This window comes from Pygocentrus nattereri, chromosome 18, assembly GCF_015220715.1.
Source record: "Pygocentrus nattereri isolate fPygNat1 chromosome 18, fPygNat1.pri, whole genome shotgun sequence".
Taxonomy (NCBI): Eukaryota; Metazoa; Chordata; class Actinopteri; order Characiformes; family Serrasalmidae; genus Pygocentrus; species Pygocentrus nattereri.
In genome coordinates this window covers 6,338,266-6,360,554 of record NC_051228.1, presented here as the reverse complement: position 1 = coordinate 6,360,554, position 22,289 = coordinate 6,338,266, and the positions used below count along the sequence as shown (strand labels likewise).

The window sequence follows — 22,289 nt, the reverse complement described above, 5'->3', positions numbered from 1 at the left end:
ATTGAAGTCACTAACGGCTGAAAATGTGTCTGTTTACTCGACGTTAGCAGTAGCATTAGCCTTAAATTAACACCCCCAGGTAGAGCTGGACAATAAGACGATGTTTATAGTTATCGTGCTAAATTACATCGCGATATTTCACACTGTGCTTTGCTGAGCGTGTCGTGGATGTCGCCAGCACTTAAAACGCGTCCAAACTTCTTGTTTTATTAAAACGAGAGTATAAATGGTTTAACTGGATTCAATGCTGTGAAATGTTGCCCACAAGATTCACAGTATTTTTTAAAAATGTGGGCTTTCTTTGTTGTAAGTTGTCAGAAAAAGCAAATATTGAAAAAAGCCTGAAGTATCATGATATTACATTTTTCCATATGTCCCACCTCGACACCAAGGTTATTCTGCGTTATTGGTATTTTGGTCAGGTACAGTTACAGTTAGAAAGCATTTGTATGAGGTGGTCACGCTTGCCATGTGTTGGTGACTCTGGGCTGCTCACATATGTCATTGTTTTACATGTCAGTGCCAACAAAATCACAATACCTTTATAAATTTGCCCATTTGTTTAAATTGAAAATGTACTTTGCTGTTTTCTTTTTATTTTTGCTTTTATAGACTTTGAAAATAGTTGTCGGCCCAGAAATCCTTAGTGTTTTATGGAATAAAAGTGCAATAATTTTGATGGTGGTTTATTCTGTTAATTATTGTTGAGTAAAAATAAATGGTTGGTATATGCTGACATGCTTTTATTGATTTTCTGTCCTCTGGCATCCATGCTGAGTGCTAAAACGTTCAGCAAGGCAGGCCTTACAATATTTTGTGCAGGGCGAGATAAATGAACTGTATTATTCAGATTCACATAGATACAGTACTGTGTGAAAGTTTTAGGCGTCTAAGCAAATTTTTAAACACTTTACCTCAGCAGTGAGTTTATCACAATATACATTAGAATAAAGTCGTATTCATAATTCAAATAAACAGAAAAACAATAGAAAGGAACAAGAATTTCTTGGGTCCATATTTTTCCTGGACACCTTCACAGCCGCCACAGAGACTCGTTAATATCGTCAATTACATCATGAGCTCAATTTACTGAGCACTGATTGGTCAAACCAGGAGCTACTTTTTAACTACATATAATACTGGGCTTCCTCGAGGAGAGGCTTGGAAATGGGTAAACAAACACACTAAAATCACTATATATATAATTAATATTCTATAAATTTTGTTTATTCAAATATTAACACTTTTCTCAGCAAATAAACACAAACTACACAAATAAATAGATTTTGAAAATGTGTCTTGGGTGCCTAAGACTTTCACACAATACTGTATGTACTCTCAGCTGTTATAATCTTTGTTGTTAGAATGAGTCTGCTGCACAGAACAGAAGCAGCTCAGAGCTCACAGCTCTCTGTAAGCAGAAATTCCACGGGTGTTTCAGAATTTCTGAGTAATTCAGCCCTGGAGGTGTAAACCCAGTCATTCAGAGTGCTTTGTTTGGTGTGTTGTAGAGCCGCGGTCACCATCCCTCCTCCTGGAGATCTGCCTTCCTGCCAGGTTCACCTTTTGCCCAAGTCTAACACGCATCAGCTAATCAGGAATTTCTGAAATCAATAAGGATGAGGGTTGGTGACCACAGTTGTTGAGAAACCGCTGACTCTTTCTGTTGTAGTGCTGTGGACGAAGGGTCAGGACGTTGACGTTTTATTTACTATCCAAAATGACCAGTGAACCTACATCTGTCTTCTGAGATTGTATATGTTATGCTGATGATAGTAAATAATGGTAATAATCTGGAGAGAATAATGTTTTCTTTGGGGTCAGTTTAGCCCTGTAGGCATCTCCACCATGAGTGGGTTTTAAAAGTAAGTTTTAAACTAAAACTTGTATCTCTGAAATATCATAGAAGACTCGGTCATCAGGCAGGCGGCGTATTCATACTAGTTTATGTAATAGCTTCCTGTGATTTTTTTTTTTTTTTTTTTTTTTAAGGCATTCAGCTCTTCAGACGTCTGGTTCCCATCACCACCACAGTCCTGACAGGTAGAACGGATTTCGTATCAAACCACTCTGAATTGACTCTGGTCACATCCTCAAGCTTTAATCATGCAGAAATTGGTGGAGTTCTTCTTTTATGCTCTGCATTTTCTCTGCTTGTTCTCAAGCTTTGTTTTTAAGGTTAACACGACATTTTCTGAGCTCATTTTCAGGCTCCATTTCAGTTTTTGTAGGGTACCAACAGAGCCTGTAAGTAAGGATAGAAACGGGTTTTTCTGTGTTTATTTTGAGGCTCCATTTTCATTGTTTTTGTAGCATACTAATGTCAAATTCTCTACGTGAATAAGCCCATTCCTGTCCAGCAACTACATTTAGTGTGATATGATATGAAAATTTCACATTACTTGTTCTGATTGTCTAAAGTGGTGAAATTGTGTAGTCACACCTAGGACAAACACCCTACCGCACTCATTTGATGTCATTTTAGCACTTTATTGACAATCAGAGCTGAAGTTCTGTAGGTCTGGCCCCATTTAATATGACTACATGTAATATGGTATATTAAGTGATTACACAATTAAATTTGGTTTGATATGAAAAATGTCTTCAGATTTTCTCCAAGGTGAGCTCTGAGAACATATGGACCAATGAAAACTTTCAGATATGGAGATTAAGTGGTTAAATCAGTGGGTCTCAAACAGGTCCCAGCTAGTCCACATTTTTGTTAGGTTGGAGAAAAAAAAATCTGGACCGGGTTTAGAACCACTGTGTTAAACAAACCACTGACCTCCAAAACTGCAAACTCAACAAGATGCTGTGGTAACAACTATATGCTAATAACCCAAAAGTTATTTGCACAGGCTAAAATGAGCCGTGACACAGTCTTGTATGTGTTGAGCTAAGTACCAATCCACACCAGAGCTGCCTTTGTAGTTTAGTTCACACCATGTTAAGGAGCCGTAGGTGTCAAAGCTGAAGTGTTAGAATGACCAAATGGTCCAGACTCTTTCTGATAGTCTATTGTGCTGTCATCTATTTAGGTGCCACTAAAAGCAATCTCTTTTTTCAAGACAGAACAATGGGCAGCCATCTGGGAGGAAGCCTTGCCCTGCTGCTCATTCTCCATGTAACTGCAGTGAAGATGTGCCACCCTGGATGTCAATGTGAGGTTGAGAGCTTTGGATTATTCAGTAGTTTCATCCTGACCAAAGTGGACTGCAGTGGCGTGGGTCCAAGCATGGTGCATGTTGCGATTCCATTGGACACCTTGTCCCTGGACCTTTCTTTTAACAACATCCGTTCCATCGAAGACTCCGAGCTCTCCGGCCCTGGGTACACAACCCTTTCCAGCCTCGACCTAAGCAACAACCTCATCTCCGTTGTGAACGGCAGCATGTTTTCCAAGCTGCGCTATCTTCAGACGCTAGATTTGAGCCGGAACTCTGTTGAGGTCCTCATGGAGGGCTGTTTCACTGGCCTGCCTCTTGCTGAGGTAGATCTGAGCTACAACCAGATTCATGAAGTTAACCTGAACGCGTTCACCGTCAGGAACCAAGGAAGACCCCTGAGTGTGGATCTGTCCCATAATTTGTTAAGGGCTATTACAAGGATTCCACATCTACAGCTTCCCAACATTCAGAGTCTTGATTTGGCAGGAAATCAGCTGAATTCAGTACCAGAACTCCAGGATGTCTCGCTTAGGTCCTTGAACCTGGATGATAACCCCATTTCTGTCATTGATAAACAGAGTTTTGCTGGACTGAAGGATCTAGTCCACCTCTCTCTGTCTGAGATGCCTGAATTGCACACAATCGAACCTGAAGGTTTGCAGGATCTTCAGAACCTCCAAGTGCTTGACCTGTCGCATAACAGCAAACTGAAATCATTGAGTACAGAAGTTTTCAGTGGCCTTAAACTGCTGCAGGAGCTCAATTTGTCAGACTCTGGAGTTGTGTCTTTACCCACAAATATCCTACAGCTCCTCCCGAGCATCAGGGCGATTGTTCTGAGGGATAAAGTGAACTGTTGGAAGGTCCACAAACAGGAACCATTTCGTAGACATGCCAGACAGAGTAACACCATGGAGACGTTGACCTGTGATGTGACTGGCGTTGTTCAGTGATCTAGCCTGGAAATTAATTGATTATCAACGTTCTCGAATGTAACACGTGCCTTTCTTTTTAAACAGTCACTTTGCAGTATTAAGGCTTTGGTTCACTGTTGGCATCCAGTGTAATGCTCGATAAGATGTTGAGCTATCTTTGTAGCTGTTCAGTTTTAAGCTTCATGAGCATGCTCCTCTTTAAATGGACCTCTGAAGTCCTGTTATTATTCAGTAGTTGGCATTATGCCCTTATTAGGAACTCCAAGTCTAAGCTCAATTTTCTATGGGGGAAAAAAATAAGTAGCCTTTTTGGAAATCACTGCCATCGCACCCAATCCTAAACAGAATTGTTCCAAAGCCAATACGTTTTGTTCAGTATACATACATGGAACTGATTAGACTGGCAGCCTCACCAGAATACCCCACACAAACCAGGAAGCTGTGTCAAGTGTGGTAGTTTGCTAGTGTTGGCTTGCTTGTGGCATATATGTAACATGTATTCATATTCTGACGGCTAAATAAGATTTCCCGTCATTTTGGCTGTAAAAACGGGTTCCGCGTAGCTATTTTCTTCTCCGTGGGATAACGTCTTCCTCTGCAGCTTCCAATGTAACTATGCCACTACACATGCACGTCTGCACACTTCTGCCCATGCAAGTTTAAGTGTAATACAGGGGCTTTTAACAGCATCAACTATCTTCATTACACCAGAGTTCCCAATATGGGTGTGATGCTGAGTACAGAATGACTGACAACTTCAGAGGTCTGTGTGTAACATAGTGCAACTCTAACTTTGGCTTTTTAAATTGCTCACTGTTTAAGTTGCTGGCTTGCTGCTTGACGGTTAGTCTTTGTAGAGATGTAGCAAATCACAATTAAATTCATCATTTGATCCAACATATTCGCATGTTAATGGTTCCAGTTACAGTTTTTGGAGCATTGAATATTACAAAAGTTAACCATAATACAACAATACAGCGGCTTCTGTTGTTACACTCCTAGTAATTTGATCCCAACCATTGATCCTGTCATGCTTTAAGCTTGTACTACAACACATAGGGTTGGTTTCCCAGGCAGGGATTAAGCCTAGTCCTTAATCCCCGGAGAACCTCCAGCCCAGCACTAAGCTTAATTCCTGTTTGGGAAACATGGCCCATTAAAAGTAAACTCTGGTCAAAATGATGAATCTTACCATTGCTACATGTGTTGTAGGGAGGCTTAGTCTCTAGAGTGAGAGGTTTTGGTTTAAAACTAGGAAATGGCGCTGGAGGATTCATCGTTTTTATATCAAAATTGCAGTTTTCACATTGCAGGAGCTTTTTTTTATTACTATAGATCACATTATCAACATTTTTCGCTGGCTAAACGAGTTCTAAATGGAGAAATTTTAGCCTAACAGCACTGAGCCTGTGTACTACCTGTAGATGTGTTCACCAATGAGAGGCAGCAAAACACCCATGTTCTTTATATGTGACATCACAGCCAGTTTGATGAACTCAACATTCAAGCTTCATGCCAGAAAAGGAAAATCTTCTGGTCTTCTTGGCCAAAAAAACAGGCCTGCAAATAAATTGATAGAAAATGCATTTAAATCACAACCACAATGTTTGGTCATAAAAACTTGGATATTTCCCCCAAATCGTTCAGCCCTACTAAGGAAACCTCTCTTCCGATGGTGCATCTTGAAGGTGGAATGATCTCTTAAAAAGTTGGTTTGTTTAATTTTCCAATAGCTGGCTAATGCAGAAGGAATCCAGATACATGAGTGGATTCCATCACTGTGGGGGGATTCCCAATGCCATCACACTGGGAATCAAATACTTATGTAATGCATTCTGGGCATTGTAGTGAAAGAACATTGATGGAAGAAGATGCAAGAAGTGCACAAAATCACAAATTTAGTTGGCTGAAGAGGCCGACAGACGCAACGCTGTGCTATAGGATGCTGCATAACCTGGATGAAATATTAACAGCTAGTTTTAGGCCTCATTAATTTTTGTAAAACAAGGATTTGTGAGCAGGTTTGCCTTTTATTGTATTTTGCTTAATCTAGGAATGTTGACCTTAATTTAACCTGCAGTCACCTATGAAACTGTGCTGGTATTTTAATATGTGAAATGTTTGATTTGTCTGTGCTTCAGATGTAAATAGTTTGCGTGTTAATAATTCAGGCAAAGGCTCTTCTGCAGGCAGAAATGTGCTGTTTTTATTTTATGACGAATGGTGCTATGTTCGACAGTATTTGTACATGTCTTTCCACCTGTATGTGGTTACTAAAACACGACACTAAATATCAGGTAACTTTTGTTTCATTTGTATTTGTGTGTATGTATCATATGCCAAAGAAAGTATTATTCTGTGCTGGAAATAAAAACAGTGCACATCTGCCTGGCGTCTGTTTCTTTTTTCCCTCTGTTTTAAATACTGTGAATTCTTTCATCGTCTGTGAATTTGTCTGCCAGCCTCGGGCTCTCGAGGCATTTGGCCCACCACTTCATTCCTTTGGCCTCTTGGTATGTCTTTTGATGAAAGATATGCAAGTAGTCAAAAGAGATCGCCATCCATCAGAGAAATGGGGGCCTCGGTGAGGAACGAAGCAGGTTCCTTACTCAACCCTAGAGGTGTCAGGGCGACTGTGAGATCATTAGAATGAACATGTGACTTGTTTTTTTTTTTCTGTTGTTTAAGCTGTTTAACCATCAATTCTGAAAAATCAGTGGAGTTTCCCTTTAAGTCCTCACCCCTGCATTTTTACTAGCCTAGGGCTACTGTTAACCAGAGCCATGGCTCTGACCTGTACTGAGCCTACTGTGCTCTGATTGGGTGGAGCCCCGAGTCCGTTACTAGGGAGACCGAAGTCCCGCCCTCCAGCGGACCCGGTCCCTCCTTCTTTCCCATCATGGCTCCTGCGGCGGACAGGCTCGGTTACTGGGGAAGACCGACCTCAACGCTGGACTGGTGCGAAGAGAATTATGTCGTCTCGTTTTACATCGCCGAGTTCTGTAAGTGTAGCCGACTCCATCCGTGTAGTTGTGGGTTTGTGTCGGTTTTGGAGCCGTCAGTGGGCATGTTGTGTGGCGAGAGAGGCCGGCCGACCGTTACGAAGCTGAAAGTCAGCTTCTCATTCCAATTTCCCCGTTCCACCTTAAACAGCGCAGACGTACCAGTGCCTGCTGCACCAATGAAGGTGGAACGGGGGAAAAAGAGCGAGAAGCCGACTAAACTCAGGCGCCAGAACGTAACACCTACTCCATTTAAGGTGGAACGGGAAACTTTGAACAAGAAGCTGGCGAATAAGAATCTCAATTCAGGCGCCTGAATGTAACCGCTGCTCCATTTAAGGTGGAACGGGACAATTGAATAGAAGCTGGCGAATAAGAAGCCAACTTCAGCCTCGTCCGGGCTTGATTTGAGGCTCGGAAGTCATAACAAAGCGAACGAATGACCCAGAAGAGCCACTAACACCAGACAGGGACTGCTTAGTGTCGCAGGGGTGGTCATTTATCGCTGCGTTTGCTCGCAACGTTTCGTTTCGTTGGTGTGAGAAGTCATTCAAACGGGAGCTCGAGCTGTTTGTCCTTACGGGACGTTACACGCTGCTACGACGCGCGTTCACGCACGGTGACGTCACGACGCTTCGCGTGCACGAGTAACGGTGGTCAACGGACTGAAAACAAGTGCGTTTTACCGTAAATAAAGGTGTTTACGTTAAAGACATGCTATATATATCACTGCCACGCCAGGGTTGTTTAAAGGAAAAAGCCTCTGCAGGTTCTTCAAGTGTTCTTAACTCAGGAAAATGGTTCTATATAGAACCACGGACAGGCAAAGAACCCTCTGCATGAGTAAAGGGTTCTTTAAGTTAAGTGATGCTTTTTTAATCCCACAAACGGGGAAATTCCACCTCCGCATTTAACCCATCCGTGAAGTGAAACACCACACACACACTAGGGGGCAATGAGCACACTTGCCCAAAGTGGTGGGCAGCCCTCTCCACGGCGCGGGGGGGTTAGGTGTCTTGCTCGAGGACACCTCAGTCATGGACTGTCGGCACTGGGGATCGAACCGGCAACCTTCCGGTCACAGGGCCAGTTCCCTAACCTCCAGCCCACGACCTTCCCCCATGGTGAAAAGGGTTCCTCAGATTGATGGAGAATGTGTTCTATATGGTTCTTTATAGAATGTATTTGAAAAGGGTTCTCAATAGCACCAAAAAGGGTTACACTGTTGTTACACGCTTGACATCACAACAGAAGAACCCTTTGTGGTGCTATATACCACTTTTATATAGCCCCTTTCAAACAGACACACACACACACACACACACACACATATATATATATATATATATATATATATATATATATATATATATATATATATATATATCTACACACATTTATAGTACATTCTCCATTGGTCTGAAGAACACTTTGATCATGCAAAGGGTTCTTTAAGTGTTTATGCCTCTTTATAGAACCATTATATTTACTAAAGAAGCCTTGTGGAACCATCTTTTTAAAGAGTGAAGCGTTCAGTTACCTCCACTTGTCAATATGTTTGACAGTTCATGCAAAAATCAAGCTTCAATATGTCTAAAGTATTAAAAAGGAGCAAGTTTAGGTGACGCCAGGTTACTGTGCTAAGATGTGCACATTTTATTCAGTGTACCACATATTTAGCCATAGAGAATAACGTTGTATTCCTGTATGATGCAAACATTTCTTGGTAACAATGCATCAATAAAGGTCATATTTCTTTGTAGCTCTAATTTAGGCGCCTCTAGTCACATTTTGATGTGTATGTATCGGCATTGACTGCTGTGCATAAAAAGTATTGGATGTTGGCATCCTCCCACCGTTTTACAGCAGTCAATCCCAACCTTCAGTCAACATTAGAGGCACAACCCCACATACATCCGTCTTAATGTGACCACGCCACTGGCGCTGTCTGTGTGCTTGGTGTTGACTCAACCAGTAGCTGGAGCTGAGGGTGGAATGTGCAGCGTGCAGTAAAAGTGACCACGTAACCCACTGGGACAAAAAAGATGCCCTGGATTCACTCCCTGCATTGTCTTGCACGGGTTAGTGTTGGTACTGCTAGTTTTATTTTCACAAACAGTAGCCAGCTGGGCTTTGGTGGACAGACAGAACTACAATGTTAGTTCTGTTAAAGGGCCCATTTCCTATTTAATGTTTTCCCCTGAGGTTATAATGTTGGTGTGGTAAGACTAGACAAGCCTAGTTTTGCCAGACCGCCAGGTGGCACATTATTTACCAAAAATTGCAGAGGAGACAATGTCCAAACACCAGTCAAAGGTGAGGTGAACACGTGTGTCAGTACATGACACCTCTAAAACCCCAGACTTGTGTGTTCAGTATTACTTTTGTAAAGTCTGTGGCAGTATGTGTGCTTTGTTGTTATTATTATTTATTTTTATTTTTTAATATTTTTTACAGTCAAGTTAACTTGAGTGGTTGGGGCACCAATATACAATCATACCCCATATAGATGTACTACACAAAACTGTGGTTATGCTCCAAAATATGAAGCTGACCCATCACTGACCAGTGGTGGGGTAAGTACTCAAAGTTACAAATGACTAGTTCTGTCAAGCTGTAATGCAGTCACTTTAGTTATTACTTCCAAGGAAAAGTAATCTGTTCCCATTACTTAACGTAGATGGGACTTTCTAAACCCCAGACAATCTGTACCAGCCAATCTCACATCATTTAAAAGGCATCTCACCACCTCATCCAGTAAATCTAGTGCAAGGAAGTAAAAGTAAAACACTGTTATTTGGCAACCCGGTAGGCAAAAAAGGCTACTTAAGTGACCGTTTAAACAAGGAATCCAGCGTCCAACTACCATTCCTTAAAATTTCACTTTACCTTTTAAACTCCTTGAGACCACCAGTGGTTCCAAAACGCACTTTGTCATATTCATGAGACTTTCATATTTCATAAGCTCCATTTAAAAGCTGGGTGTCGTGTGAGGCTGTAGCTCTTCTCTCCAGTCTAATAGACGGTGATGTCATTTTAAACCCTTATAATAAAAGAAGCTGAACTCAGTCGAGAAAAAGTCGAGCCGTTTCCCCCCAAATCTGGGCTCTAAACTATAAACAGACGGCGTCTCTTCAGTGATCTGCTCTGGAAACATGACTTTTATGAAATAACACAAAGAGCGTCGGAGATTTTTGGTTTTCAGCTTTCAGCCATAAATTGTAAGCGCATGGAGATGTTTATGACCATAAAACACATTTTCTGTTAATTTGAGTGGAAAACTTTACAATGAGTAAATAAATAGTGGTTGGTTAGTGTAGTGGTTAACACCTCTGCCTTCTACACTGTAGACTGGGGTTCAATCCCCCACCAGGGTAAGCACCCTACACTATACCAATAAGAGTCCTTGGGCAAGACTCCTAACACCGCCTTGGCCTACCTGTGTAAAATGATCAAATTGTAAGTCGCTCTGGATAAGAGCGTCAGCCAAATGCCGTAAATGTAAATAAATAAAAATGTTCATTTATTTCTTGCAGTTACTGAATAATTGGCCTTACGATTTGGTCATGTAAATTCAGATGGGCAAACCAAAATACACCCTGGAGAATAAGAAGTATAGTAAATAATGAGGCTGCTTTTCTGTTTCTTCTGTGTCGCTTAGTTTAATCAACTCTTTGTGCAGCGGTTTAGATAAAAAGACTTTCTTGTTGATTTTCAGATACTTTCCGCTTGCAAAAAGTTGTAATGCATTTATACGTGGGGATTTTCCAACTACTGTGCTGATATGTAAATGACCTCCATTCTGACTGACCGCTGTATTGGGCTCTGTTCAAAAAGCAGTCTGAGCTGAAATACTCCTAGTAACTTCAGTGTGAATGGGAGGCGCCAAACCGCTGTAGGCTGAATAATTGGTTGTGTGAAAATGTGTTTAGTTTTGTGACACACATGAATTCCCATATATGGACTGGAGAGCGAAGGGTATGTTTTGAAGCTCTGGCAGTGTTTACATACTACAGCAAAAGGCCAAAAAAGAAAAGGTTTCAATCTTTAAATTGTAATGTACATATTTCATGGTGCACGTTTATCCTCTTAAGTAAAGTAGTATGTTAATGTGGACATAGTTACATAAGTACAAGTGTATCTCTCTAATAATTAGAGAGAGGATGAGTTGAATGTACATTGTTTCCAAAAGTATTCGGTCATCTGACTTCACAAGCTTATGAACTTGAGTGACATCCTGTTCTTAATAAATAGGGTTTAATATGATTTCGGCCCACCCTTTGCAGCTATAACAGCTTCAACTCTTCTGGAAAGGCTTTCCACAAGGGTTAGGAGTGTGGAGTTTATTTTTGACCGTTCTTCCAGAAGCACATTTGTGAGGTCAGGCACTGATGTTGGACGAGAAGGCCTGGCTCACAGTCTCCGCTCTAATTCATCCCAAAGGTTTTCTGTCGAGTTGAGGTCAGGACTCTGTGCAGGCCAGTCAAGTTCTTCCACACCAAACTCGTCCATGTGTTTATGGACCTGCTTTGTGCACTGGTGCGCAGTCATGTTCCAGGAAGGGGCCATCCCCAAGTTGGGAGAGTGAAATTGTCCAAAATCTCTTGGAGACTCATCCATCAGATTGCCAGATGGAGAAGCGTGATTGGTCACTCCAGAGTACACGTCTCCACTGCTGTAGAGTCCAGTGGCGGCGCTTTACACCACTGCATTCGATGCTTTGCGTTGTTCTTGGTGATGTAAGGCTTGGATGCAGCTGCTCGGCCATGGAAACCCATTCCATGAAGCTCTGTACGCTGTTCTTGAGCTGATCTGAAGGCCACATGAAGTTTGGAGGTCTGTAGTGATTGACTCTGCAGAAAGTTGGTGACCTCTGCGCACTATGCCCCTCAGCATCCGCTGACCCCACTCTGTCATTTAACGTGGCCAACCGCTTCGTGGCCGAGTTGCTGTCGTTCCCAATCAATTCCACTTTGTTATAATCCCACTGACAGTTGACTGTGGAATATTTAGTCATGAGGAAATTTCATGACTGGACGTGTTGCACAGGTGGCGTCCGATCACGGTACCACGCTGGAACTCACTGAGCTCCTGAGAGCGACCCATTCTTTCACTAATGTCTGTAGAAGCAGTCTGCAGGCCTAGGGGCTCGGCTGTATACACCTGTGGCCATGGAAGTGATTGGAACACCTGAATTCAATGATTTGGATGGGTTTAGACTTAGAAATCTAGTGTAGCATTCTTGATTTGATTTGCACTGATTTATTTATAGCGACACTGTGGATTTTAAAATCTCCAGCAGCTCTGCTGTGTCTGATCCACTCAGACCAGCGCAGCACATCCTAACACACCACCACCACATCAGTGTTACTGCAGTTTTGAGAATGATCCATCACCCAAATATTACCGGTCCTGTGGGGGTCCTGACCACTGAAGAACAGGGTAACAGAGTATCAGAGAAACAGATGGACTACAGTCTGTAACTGTAGAACTACAGAGTGCTCCTGTATGGTTAGTGGATAAAATGGACAGTGAGCGTAGAAACAGGGACGTGTACTTAATGAAGTGGCCGGCCAGTGTTGGTTGTGATCGAATTGCCAATTTGAGAACAATATGAACGTTGCTAAAATATTCCTTGCTCTGTTTCTGTTTTTGTTGTGTTATTTGATCTGTAGGGAACACCGTCAGTAACCTGATTATGATCCTCCCTCCCATTTATGGAGCCCTGCAGACGTTTAAAAGTGGACTTGAAGTCCGTTATATGTGGTCATTTTTAGGACTTGCAGGTAAGCATGAGCAACGCACTAAAACATGCATGAATTCCCACCACATGCTGCTTGATTAGTTGTCCACCAGAGATAGTTATTTACACTGTGTGAGTAGCCCTGCCTCGATATGCATGTATAATCAGAGAATGGCGTAAGATCAGTGTTGCACCTGTGCTGTACTTTTATGCTGTTACTGTTATTGATATAGCTGTTGGCATTGGTTCTTGGTGCTTCCACATGACACTGCAGTACGAAATGCAGGTGAGCCAATCTTTCCTTCACTTCTGCACCCATACTGAAAACGTCTATGAATCTTCTTTATGCACTGGAGAAGGAAATCTCAGATGGATCTTTTTTCCAGTACATAAAAGCACTTTTTATCTTTGATTTTCTTATTTGCTGTTTGTTTTCCAGCCATGTATGCCAAAAGCTTTAACAATAATTCACTGAATTATTAATCAGATCTTCAAGCCTTCAGCATGTTCCCCGTCCTATTGTCTTTTTGCAGTTGCTAGATGAGTTGCCGATGATCTACAGTTGCTGTGTCTTCGTTTACTGTTTGTAAGTGAATTTCTTTCTTGATTAATTTGAATTAGTTTAGGGCTGTACAACCTGATTATAACCAATGAGGTCCAAAAGTCAGAGACATCAGTCTGTGCCGCAATAATGAGCCCTCATGTAATCGCTTGGATCTTTTCCTCTTGCCCTCTTGGTCCAAAGTCTTGGCCTGCTGAAGCATTAAGATTTCCCCTCACTTGGAACTCTTTAGTGAGCGATTCGACAGAAGACAGGCACTGTGCACTTCAGTACATGGTGGCTGTACTCTGTGTTTGTGTTGTCTGCCCTTTTGTGGCTGAGCTATTGTTGTTTCACTATAATAACACTTACGGTTGTCTGGGGCAGATCTAGCAGGACAGGAAATCACTTGTGGCAGAGGTGGCATCTTATGATGGTGGCATGTTTAAAGTCACTGAGCTCATCAGTACGACTCATTCTACTGCCTCTGTTTCTCTGGAAACTGCAGAATGTGCAGAATTTTATCCACCTGTTAGCAGTGGGTGTGCCTGAAATACTCAATAATTGGGAGGGGTGTCCCAATACTTTTGTCCATATAGTGTATAAATATGAATGTACGCTGCTCATACTGGTATACTGTGTCAAACAGGAACTGTATAGTTACTGTACTGCTATTGTGTTCATACAGTGCAGCCCTAATGCACTGTTGGTGTCCTACATTTGGCTGTTCTTCTGATAAGCAAGATTACATTTTTATGATTTCACTTTCTCGTACTCTTCTGAGCTGCTACTGTCGTAATCTGACCTGCTATGTTTCCGGTATTGCAGATATGAGTGCTTCAAGCAAGAAAATGCCATTAACTACTTCCCAATCGCACTTCTCCTTTTCTTCAGTATTATTGTTAGTGTGGTAAGGCCTCCATTCTTTATAGATAATATTATTGTCGTTTTATGCCACATTTATGTATCACAAAAAATAAGTATATATGCATGTTTTGCATGAGCTATTTCCACAGTCTTCGACCTTGCTGTCGACCTTCGTGCAAGTATTTCTTGTTTGTTTAAATGAGCCCTGCCCAGATGTGCAGATTACGCGTATGATACATTTTTCTCTTATCTCTCATGTAGGTGTACTTGCTGTGGAAGGAGCCAGTGTTTCATCAGGTATGGAGTGAATCTGTCATAGTGTATGCTCAGCTTTAATAATTAGTCCTACAGCAACACACAAGGACAAGCGAGGTCACACGCTGTCCCTTTGACTGCAGGGCTGAGTGAGGTCGTTCATATTGTCATAAAGCAGATTAAATGTCTGAATGGGGGGATTTAAGAATCAATAGGACAACACTTTATAGTGTACCGTGTTCCACAAGGTACACGGTGCTTCATATGTTTTCCATTTAGACCAAGCCTTTGAAACACTTAAGGACCAGGGTATTCTGCCCAAACAGAGGAAAGCAGCTAACAGAGCAGAAGTTGTTGACGTTGTGGAGCCAGTTCTGTTTGAGGGCAGAAGCTTCCCCCCCACTCACACTGATGTGGGAGGCTGATATCTGAGTGCAGTCTCATTGCCATTTTGTCAGCCCTGCATCAACAGTGACTAAGCAGAGTGTATATACAGCCCACAGAGTCATTTCCTACTTAATGTGTGCTGGAGCAATGCTGTATTCTGTATTCTTTGCAGGTCATGTATGGCGTGCTGGTGGGTTGCTTAGTGATCCGGTCCGTTTTCATAGTCACATGGTAAGTGAATGTGTGTTTAGGGCTTTTATGATCAATTTGTATTTGATTTTTAATGGAAAACTAGAAGATTGCAACAAAAAAAAAAAATAGGGCAGTAAGTAATAGAACATGCCATTCAATGCCCTTAGATCAAATAGGTATAAAATATTATTTAGGTCAGAAAATATGTAAATATATAAGGACAAAACCAAGGGACAAAATCCACCCTTCTTTTATTTAATTTCATGTCAAAACGGCCATCAAATCCAAGATATAGAAGTTTATATGAGAACGCCGAAGCCTCAACAACTGAATATAAAGTGTTTTTTCTCTGCTTCCATTCTTTTTTAATGAGGCTTGCTTTCAGGCTTTTCAGATAAATCTGCAGGGATATTTTACATGCTACATCTCCAAAGTTCAGTCCTAGAAGTTGGTTTAGCATTTTCTGAAGTGATGAAATACATGCAGTGATGTTGGGCTCTGGGCTCTGGGGTGGCCAGTCCACTGTTCTGAGAACAGCAGCAGCTTCCTTGTTTGATGCGTCTGTCTCCTTTCGTCAGTAAGAGAGCTTCTCGACAGCTACACGTATTTTCAGACCCATAGCGCTGAGTTGTCTTCTCACAGTGGAAACACGGATTGATTTTCTGCTCTCTTTCAAAGATGAAAGCTTTAAGTGCTGTTTATCTGATGGGGACAGTTCTGGTGGTCTTCCAGGTAGTTGTTAGGAGTCGTGTTTTATCTAATCATTTTGTTTTTTCACTTATTTTCTTTTGACTTTCTCCTCCCTTATGCAAGTGAATTACATCTTCCATATGTTCATGAAAAATGGATAACTCGTGTTTATTAACTGTTTTGACTGGAAATGAAATAAGCGACTTGCACGGTACTGTATGGCCTGTTCTGCATTTTCTTGGTCATGTAATTGATTGTAACCTGACCTCCTTGTTGTAGGGTGTATCCATGGCTGAGAGCACTCTGTTACACGTCGTTAAGCATCTTCCTGTTAGGATTCATTTTATGGAACATTGATAATATGTTCTGTGACTCTTTAAGGTGAGAGTGAGATCGTGAACTCATTCCAAAATCTTTCACAGCTTTGCAAGCACTAAAAAAAATAATGTGGAAGAAATATAACGGAATGTGTTTTGGTTTCTTAGAGCCACGAGGCAGAGGCTGCCGCCTGTAATCGGAGCAGTTACCCAGCTGCACGCCTGGTGGCATATTCTAACAGGCCTCGGCTCTTACCTGCACATTCTTCTCAGGTACTTCCCTTCTGCTCTCAGCCCAAAGGAAGAATTGATTGGAATCATATGAAATTCTTTTTTTCAGTAATGAATGAATTATCTATACACATAAGAGATCGTGATGCATATCACTCTTTTTCTGCTGATTTAAAATCTTGGTTAAAAGACCATGTTTGTCCATCGTCTGTAAATTAGAAACAGCTATATTTCAAGTGTCCATCTAATGGAAAACTGAATTTTCTACTGTTCAAAATATTTCTTGCTAACATTTTATTTGGATAGTACATTTAGATGCTCTTTAGATACTTTCAAGTGACATTGAATTAATATTTACCATTGACCATAGCTCCTGCCCCATAATCCTAACCCCAACCTTAACCTCAATCCAAGACCTAAACCTAACCATCACCCTAATCCTAACCCTAACCCCACCACTATTTAGAATCCACAGATCATATATCAGTCTGAACATCTGTAGATAATCTATAGGGGACTATAGCAGACTATGCAAATAAAGTGAGACCCAGTTGTTTATTTTTTATTATATAATGCAGATTTAAGTGCTCTAAAATAGACAATAGAAGTACTTTTAGGCGTTATGTTTAATATTACAAGTAAGTTTCCATCAACAAGAAGTAATTCAGAGAAATATACTACATTTATAATTGTTGTTTTATGGGATATAGATGTGATTTGTGATCTTTTGAAATACCAGGCATTATTAATAAATTATATAACCAGTCATTTTAGAATCATCTACAGCTCTGCTCATGATTCTAGACACATCCACAGTTTCTTTAATAAATCAATTCATTCTTACAGCATCTTGCTGATTACGGCTGATTATGATACAATCAGAACAGAGATAATTTACATAGATGCTGACTGGCCACTTCCTTAGGTACACCTCATTGTATCTACACTCACTGTCCATTTTATCAGCTTTACATACCATATAGGTGCACTTTGTAGTTCTACAGTTACAGACTGAAGTGCACCTATATAGTAAGTGGAGCTGATAAAATGGACAGTGAGCGTAGAAACAAGGAGAACTTAATGGTGGCCCGTCGGGCTGTATATCAGTTTTGAAGGCCGGGAAAGTGTTAATGTAAAAATAAATTAGGACTAATTTGCTACATTAACCCACACAAGCATTACAAGCAAACCCCAGGGGCAATAATATAATATGAGAAACTGGAAATGCCATGTGTTGTTCCTGTAAATCTAAACTGAATATTTAAATAGAAGAGAATCTATTTGGCTTTCAAATCTCATTGCTTTCTTATTTAAAAATATTCTTATCTTTTCTCTCATTTGCAGCCTCCAGATTCGCTCAACCTACCTCAAGTATAGACCTAAAGTAAAGGTACTGCTTCATTCATTCATTCCATACAAGTCCATTCATGCTCTTATCTTGAGCCATAACATGTTTGTTCACAGGGTTGGACTAATGATGTTTTTATCGGTTGCAGTTTCTATGTGGCGTTTGGCCCGTCCTACACATCGAGTCTCAGAAGACGAGTTGAAAGGGCGAGAAGGGGATGATGATGGCAGCCAATCGCAGAACCTTGGACACACTACAAGGTCCAGCCTGTCGCCTCCAGCGCAACCAGGAAGTGACCAGCAGCTGGACGTTTGGTCCTCCCATCCCCATATTTCCCGTGCTTCGGTTTACCAAGTGTAGTTTGGAGAGAGTTTCCCTGCAGTGGAGGGAGGGTCTGTTTTCGTTTGTTTATTCCAGAGTAGATCAGATCATCGTGCTAGACATGTAAGGAGATGGCACACTATTTGTTATGCACTCAGTAGGCCTACATTAACAGCCCTTATGAGGGACTCAATAGGGTTTTGAATATGGTCAAATTGCCGTTTTGGTGGATGATTTTAATTTCCTCTGTGTAGGCGTAGTAAACGTTGCATTAAATATATATTAGCTAATCACATCTACTCATTTTCAGCCTTGATTGCTTTTTAAATCATTAACATATTTCAGCAGCACTACATCCTCAGTATGTACAGTATGTAAAATATTGTATGTCACAAAGATCATCAGTGATTTTTGCTTTTTGGCTTAGAAATCTTTCGCGCTAGCTTTTTAGGATCAAAAAGAGCAATGTAATCAGAATCAAAGGGACGAAATCGACTGTATTGAAATTGTTGACTGAAATTTCATGTTTTAGACGAAGCTGACAAAGATGGTATTAGCCTTTTTTTCTCGTGATGCGAAGGATTGAGTGAATGCAGTTCTGTTGTAGAATGTTACAGAATATTACTGTAAATTCCACAAGCCACTTCGGTGGTTTCCTTTGAATATCTAAGGCCTTTCCTTTCATTTTAACATATACGATGTCTTTGTGTGTCTAATATGCAATAACCAGCATTGATTGCTTTATTTTATTTATTTATGAACAATGAAGAAATGTTGAAGTTAGTTCTCACGTGGCAAGGAAGTATTTAGTGAAGGACTTAGTCAGTGTTGGTTAAGAGATCCAGATTGTCTTATGCTTCAGCATGGCCAGTGGTGATGAAGGCTACCCTTGCATTGGTCTTGTGTGGCCAGATGTGATCTTGTAACGAGAATGCATGTCTGAGAGCAACTTTTTGGTGCTGGATTGTGCCGAAAATACACAAAAAAACAAGGGAATGTGCCCTGAAACCCACCCTGAAGTCCTTTAGTCTTATTTTTCCTGCATGTATTGTGCTCACCACACATTTGACCCATGTACATGCTCATTTGGAGTTTTTTGGGAGACATTTCAGCCGAACTAACTTGCACTGCATCCATGGGCTAACGACAGGGTTACTGGCTCTAAAACAGTGTTGACGAGCACACCAGTGACCTCTAGCTTGAGCTCTGGATTTCTTGAGAAACTTCACACTCACTTTGTTCCCACCTTAATAGGTGTGCATTCCTGCCCAACATTTGTTTCCTGCCTTGCATTTGTTCTTAAAACTCATTTTACTCTCAGACTAGGCTCAGTTTGGATAACCAGGCCTGTGTCTTCCGTATGCCTGCCTGTTGCTGTTCTTTATGTTCTGTTTTCAGTCTGTCATGCCCTACTCATCAGTACATTATATATGCATAGGGCAGAGTACAGAGTCATAGTGCATCGTTGGCATTGTTTCTTTTTGCCGTTTTGTGGTCTCGTATCCTTCTCAGTGAAGCTGGGTACTCCGCATGCACAGAGAGTTACCGGTTTATTAGAAACAGCTGCATATGTACTTTCACTGGCCATTTTATCAGAAACACCTATCATACAGTTGTACTTTATATGGTCACAATTGAAGAGTTTCATTGTAAATGCTGCCCAAATAATTGAAAATATTTTATCTATCTATCTATCTATCTATCTATCTATCTATCTATCTATCTATCTATCTATCTATCTATCTATCTATCTATCTATCTAAACAAAACCTTGTGTCTCCAAACATTACATTTAATGTAAGTCGATGGAGCCACACGTTTTTTTTTTACTAAGTCATTTTTGGCCGTTTCTTTTGGTTCATTCATCATGAACTTCACACACACTGTAAAGGACAACGGGTATTTTCATATTGTCAAAAACTGGAAAATAGCAAAAATGGAGATACAAGGTTTTGTCCCAACGGGAAGCTGTAAAGTCACGCTTTACCCCATCCATCAATGAAAAAAGGACCTCCATTAGCCAGATAGGTTTCTTAAAGGTCAGTAATTATAAATCTGCAAAGCACACCTATATAGTGGGTGTTTCTAATAAACTGGCAACCGATTATAAGCCCCACATATAGAGGGAATCATCATTTTCCCTCTTGTACCATATTTATTAGGGATGCAGAAAGATGGAATCATATCATCTTGGCAGATATTTGCTAAAAATGATCAACATTGGGCAAATGTTTTATGTCAAACCGACATGGTGTATCTGCTTTACTCTGGATAAGCAGAACGTCTAGAAGACGCTGGGCTACTGCGTTAAAATATCTGCACCTCATTCATTCCTCTGCATTTGTAACCCTGTAGAAATGAATATCACATTTCTTTAATGCTAATCCAGGGGAATTTAGTCCCAATTCCTACGTTTTATAAATGTCTGTGTATCAGCATCAGCAGTTATGCACACGAAAAATATCGGATATCGGCATCTGCCTAAAATTCCTGTATCGGTGCATCCCTAGTATTTGTTGTCTTGAATAGCACAAAGCTTTAGAAGCACTGCACAATGCTTGGACCCTCTCGCATACCTCCTGTTGTTGAGTCTTGCGATTTGTGGACTATTGAACTGCCAAAGGACTGCGCTGACCATCAGAAAAGCTGCGATGCTTTGCGTTTCAATATGAGTTGTTTTGTGCATCAAGCGTTTATCAGTGCAGTATCAATATGCGAAGCACAGTTCTAACAGAGCAAGAGGGTTAACAAAGGACACAGACTACATAGAGCATGTTCAGGCTATATTGCTGCTTAGAGTGGCTTAGATGTATCGCTGGTATTGGGGTGCCTTAGGTTTTTTTTTTCCTGGTGGTATATTCCATGTTGCCTTGATGTCCCTCATATCTAATACCCACTTTATCCTCATGCTCATAGCGTACAAGCCAAGTAATAAGCTGTTACCCTTATGTGCCAATATACTGTATAAAGGCAAAAAGAACAAAAGAGGAACTTCCTGAATCTACTGCCAAACGCATTTGTGTTGTTTGATTTGACTCCCTTTCCTGAAAGGACTGCGAATATCCGGCAGAGACTGTGTGAAAACTGTCTGAGATGAAACCATACAACAAGTTCCTGTTTTGATCGGTCATGTGATTCGTCACTGTACTACTATACATTCTGCCATTTCATAATGCACATTTTCTCAGCTGCTTATCCTCCTGGGTCTCGGGAAGTGCTGGAGCCTCTCCCAGCGATCGTTGTGTGGAAAGCAGGAACCACCCTGGACAGGTCGCAAGTCCAGCGCAGGGAAGACACAGACATACATGTTCACACACATTTCATAACAGTTTTGTGTAATTAAAGTTTGTGGAATTGGAGTAGAGAGGTGTTGTGTTGTTCTTGAAGTTTGATCCTTTTTCTTTTACATGTGAAGCTCTTCAGGGACCACCTACCTAGTGACGGACTCAGGCACGCCCAGTAGTATCCAAACGCAGTGCCACCGCTTGAGACGCGCACTTTCAACTAATGAGTACACCTTTACTTTCGAGTTGCGGCCACACTTCCAGCTCATTTACAGGTATGAACAGTGGCATATTCCGGAATTGCAGTTGCACTTCCAAATGGTCCTAGACCCATTTTTGGAATTGTAGATGCACTTTCGGCTCTTTTACGAGTATGTCTCTAGTGGCACAATCCAGAATTGCAGTTGCACTTCCAAATGGTCCTAGACCCAATTTTGGAATTGTAGATGCACTTTCGGCTCTTTTACGAGTATGTCTCTAGTGGCACAATCCAGAATTGCAGCTGCACTTCCAACTCCTTTATGAGTATGCCTTTAGACATATTCCCAGAACAGTAGCTGCACTTTTGGCTCTTTTACAAGTATGCCTCTTGTGGCATATTCCGGAATTGCAGCCATGCTTTCGGCTCCTTTATGAGGTGTGCCTCTAAACATATTCCGGAATTGCAGCCATGCTTTCGGCTCCTTTATGAGGTGTGCCTCTAAACATATTCCGGAATTGTAGCTGCACTTTTGGCTCCTTCACGTGTGCCTCTAGCACAGGCATGTCAAACTGGAGACCTTCCGGGCCAATGTGCTATGGAGATTAGTGTTCATCTTCATCTGAAATCAGTTCATGATGGCCTTGCTGATTAGCTGATGAGCTCAATCAGGTGTGCTTAATGAGGCAGTGTGTTGCAGTCTGCAGTGTTTTGCCCCATGAGGACTGAAGTTTGACGCATGCTCTAGCGGCATGTTTCAGAATTGTAGCCGCTCTTTCACAAGTATGCCTCTAGTGGCATATTCCGAAG

At 41.3% G+C, this 22,289-nt stretch overlaps 2 protein-coding genes across 7 annotated transcripts in view; both read left to right on the top strand.

Moving 5' to 3' along the window:
* LOC108433279 (tsukushin) overlaps nucleotides 1-6,487 on the top strand; it is a 13,598-nt gene extending 7,111 nt beyond the window's left edge. For 3 of the 4 annotated variants that reach the window (XM_037547511.1, XM_037547510.1, XM_037547513.1), the window contains one exon: nucleotides 3,069-6,487. In XM_037547511.1, coding sequence (XP_037403408.1) covers nucleotides 3,077-4,120 — 1,044 coding nt within the window. In that variant the 5' untranslated portion in view covers nucleotides 3,069-3,076 and the 3' untranslated portion in view covers nucleotides 4,121-6,487. The remainder of the gene's footprint in view (nucleotides 1-3,068) is intronic. The other variant, XM_037547514.1, reaches the window with a different exon arrangement.
* A 480-nt stretch (nucleotides 6,488-6,967) lies between these two features.
* On the top strand, nucleotides 6,968-19,008 carry acer3 (alkaline ceramidase 3). 3 transcript variants are annotated; one of them, XM_017707739.2, is made up of 11 exons: nucleotides 6,968-7,104; nucleotides 12,780-12,890; nucleotides 13,081-13,133; nucleotides 13,381-13,433; nucleotides 14,217-14,298; nucleotides 14,517-14,552; nucleotides 15,070-15,128; nucleotides 16,059-16,160; nucleotides 16,265-16,369; nucleotides 17,672-17,717; nucleotides 17,824-19,008. In XM_017707739.2, the coding sequence occupies exons 1-11, from the start codon at nucleotides 7,002-7,004 to the stop codon at nucleotides 17,875-17,877; spliced, it is 804 nt and encodes a 267-aa protein (XP_017563228.1). In that variant the 5' UTR covers nucleotides 6,968-7,001; the 3' UTR covers nucleotides 17,878-19,008. The 3 variants fall into 3 exon arrangements, with proteins under 3 accessions (XP_017563228.1, XP_037403512.1, XP_037403513.1); XM_037547615.1 differs by lacking the exon at nucleotides 6,968-7,104 and having other exon boundaries at nucleotides 13,122-13,133; XM_037547616.1 differs by lacking the exons at nucleotides 6,968-7,104; nucleotides 13,081-13,133.
* Nucleotides 19,009-22,289: the final 3,281 nt, after the last annotated feature.

Coding starts and splice junctions, on each gene's coding strand:
- acer3 (XM_017707739.2), top strand. CDS start 7,002: ATGGCTCCTGCGGCGGACAGGCTCGGTTACTGGGGAAGACCGACCTCA. Junction 14,553..15,069: donor AGGAGCCAGTGTTTCATCAG/GTATGGAGTGAA, acceptor TATTCTTTGCAG/GTCATGTATGGCGTGCTGGT. Junction 15,129..16,058: donor TCCGTTTTCATAGTCACATG/GTAAGTGAATGT, acceptor TCCTTGTTGTAG/GGTGTATCCATGGCTGAGAG.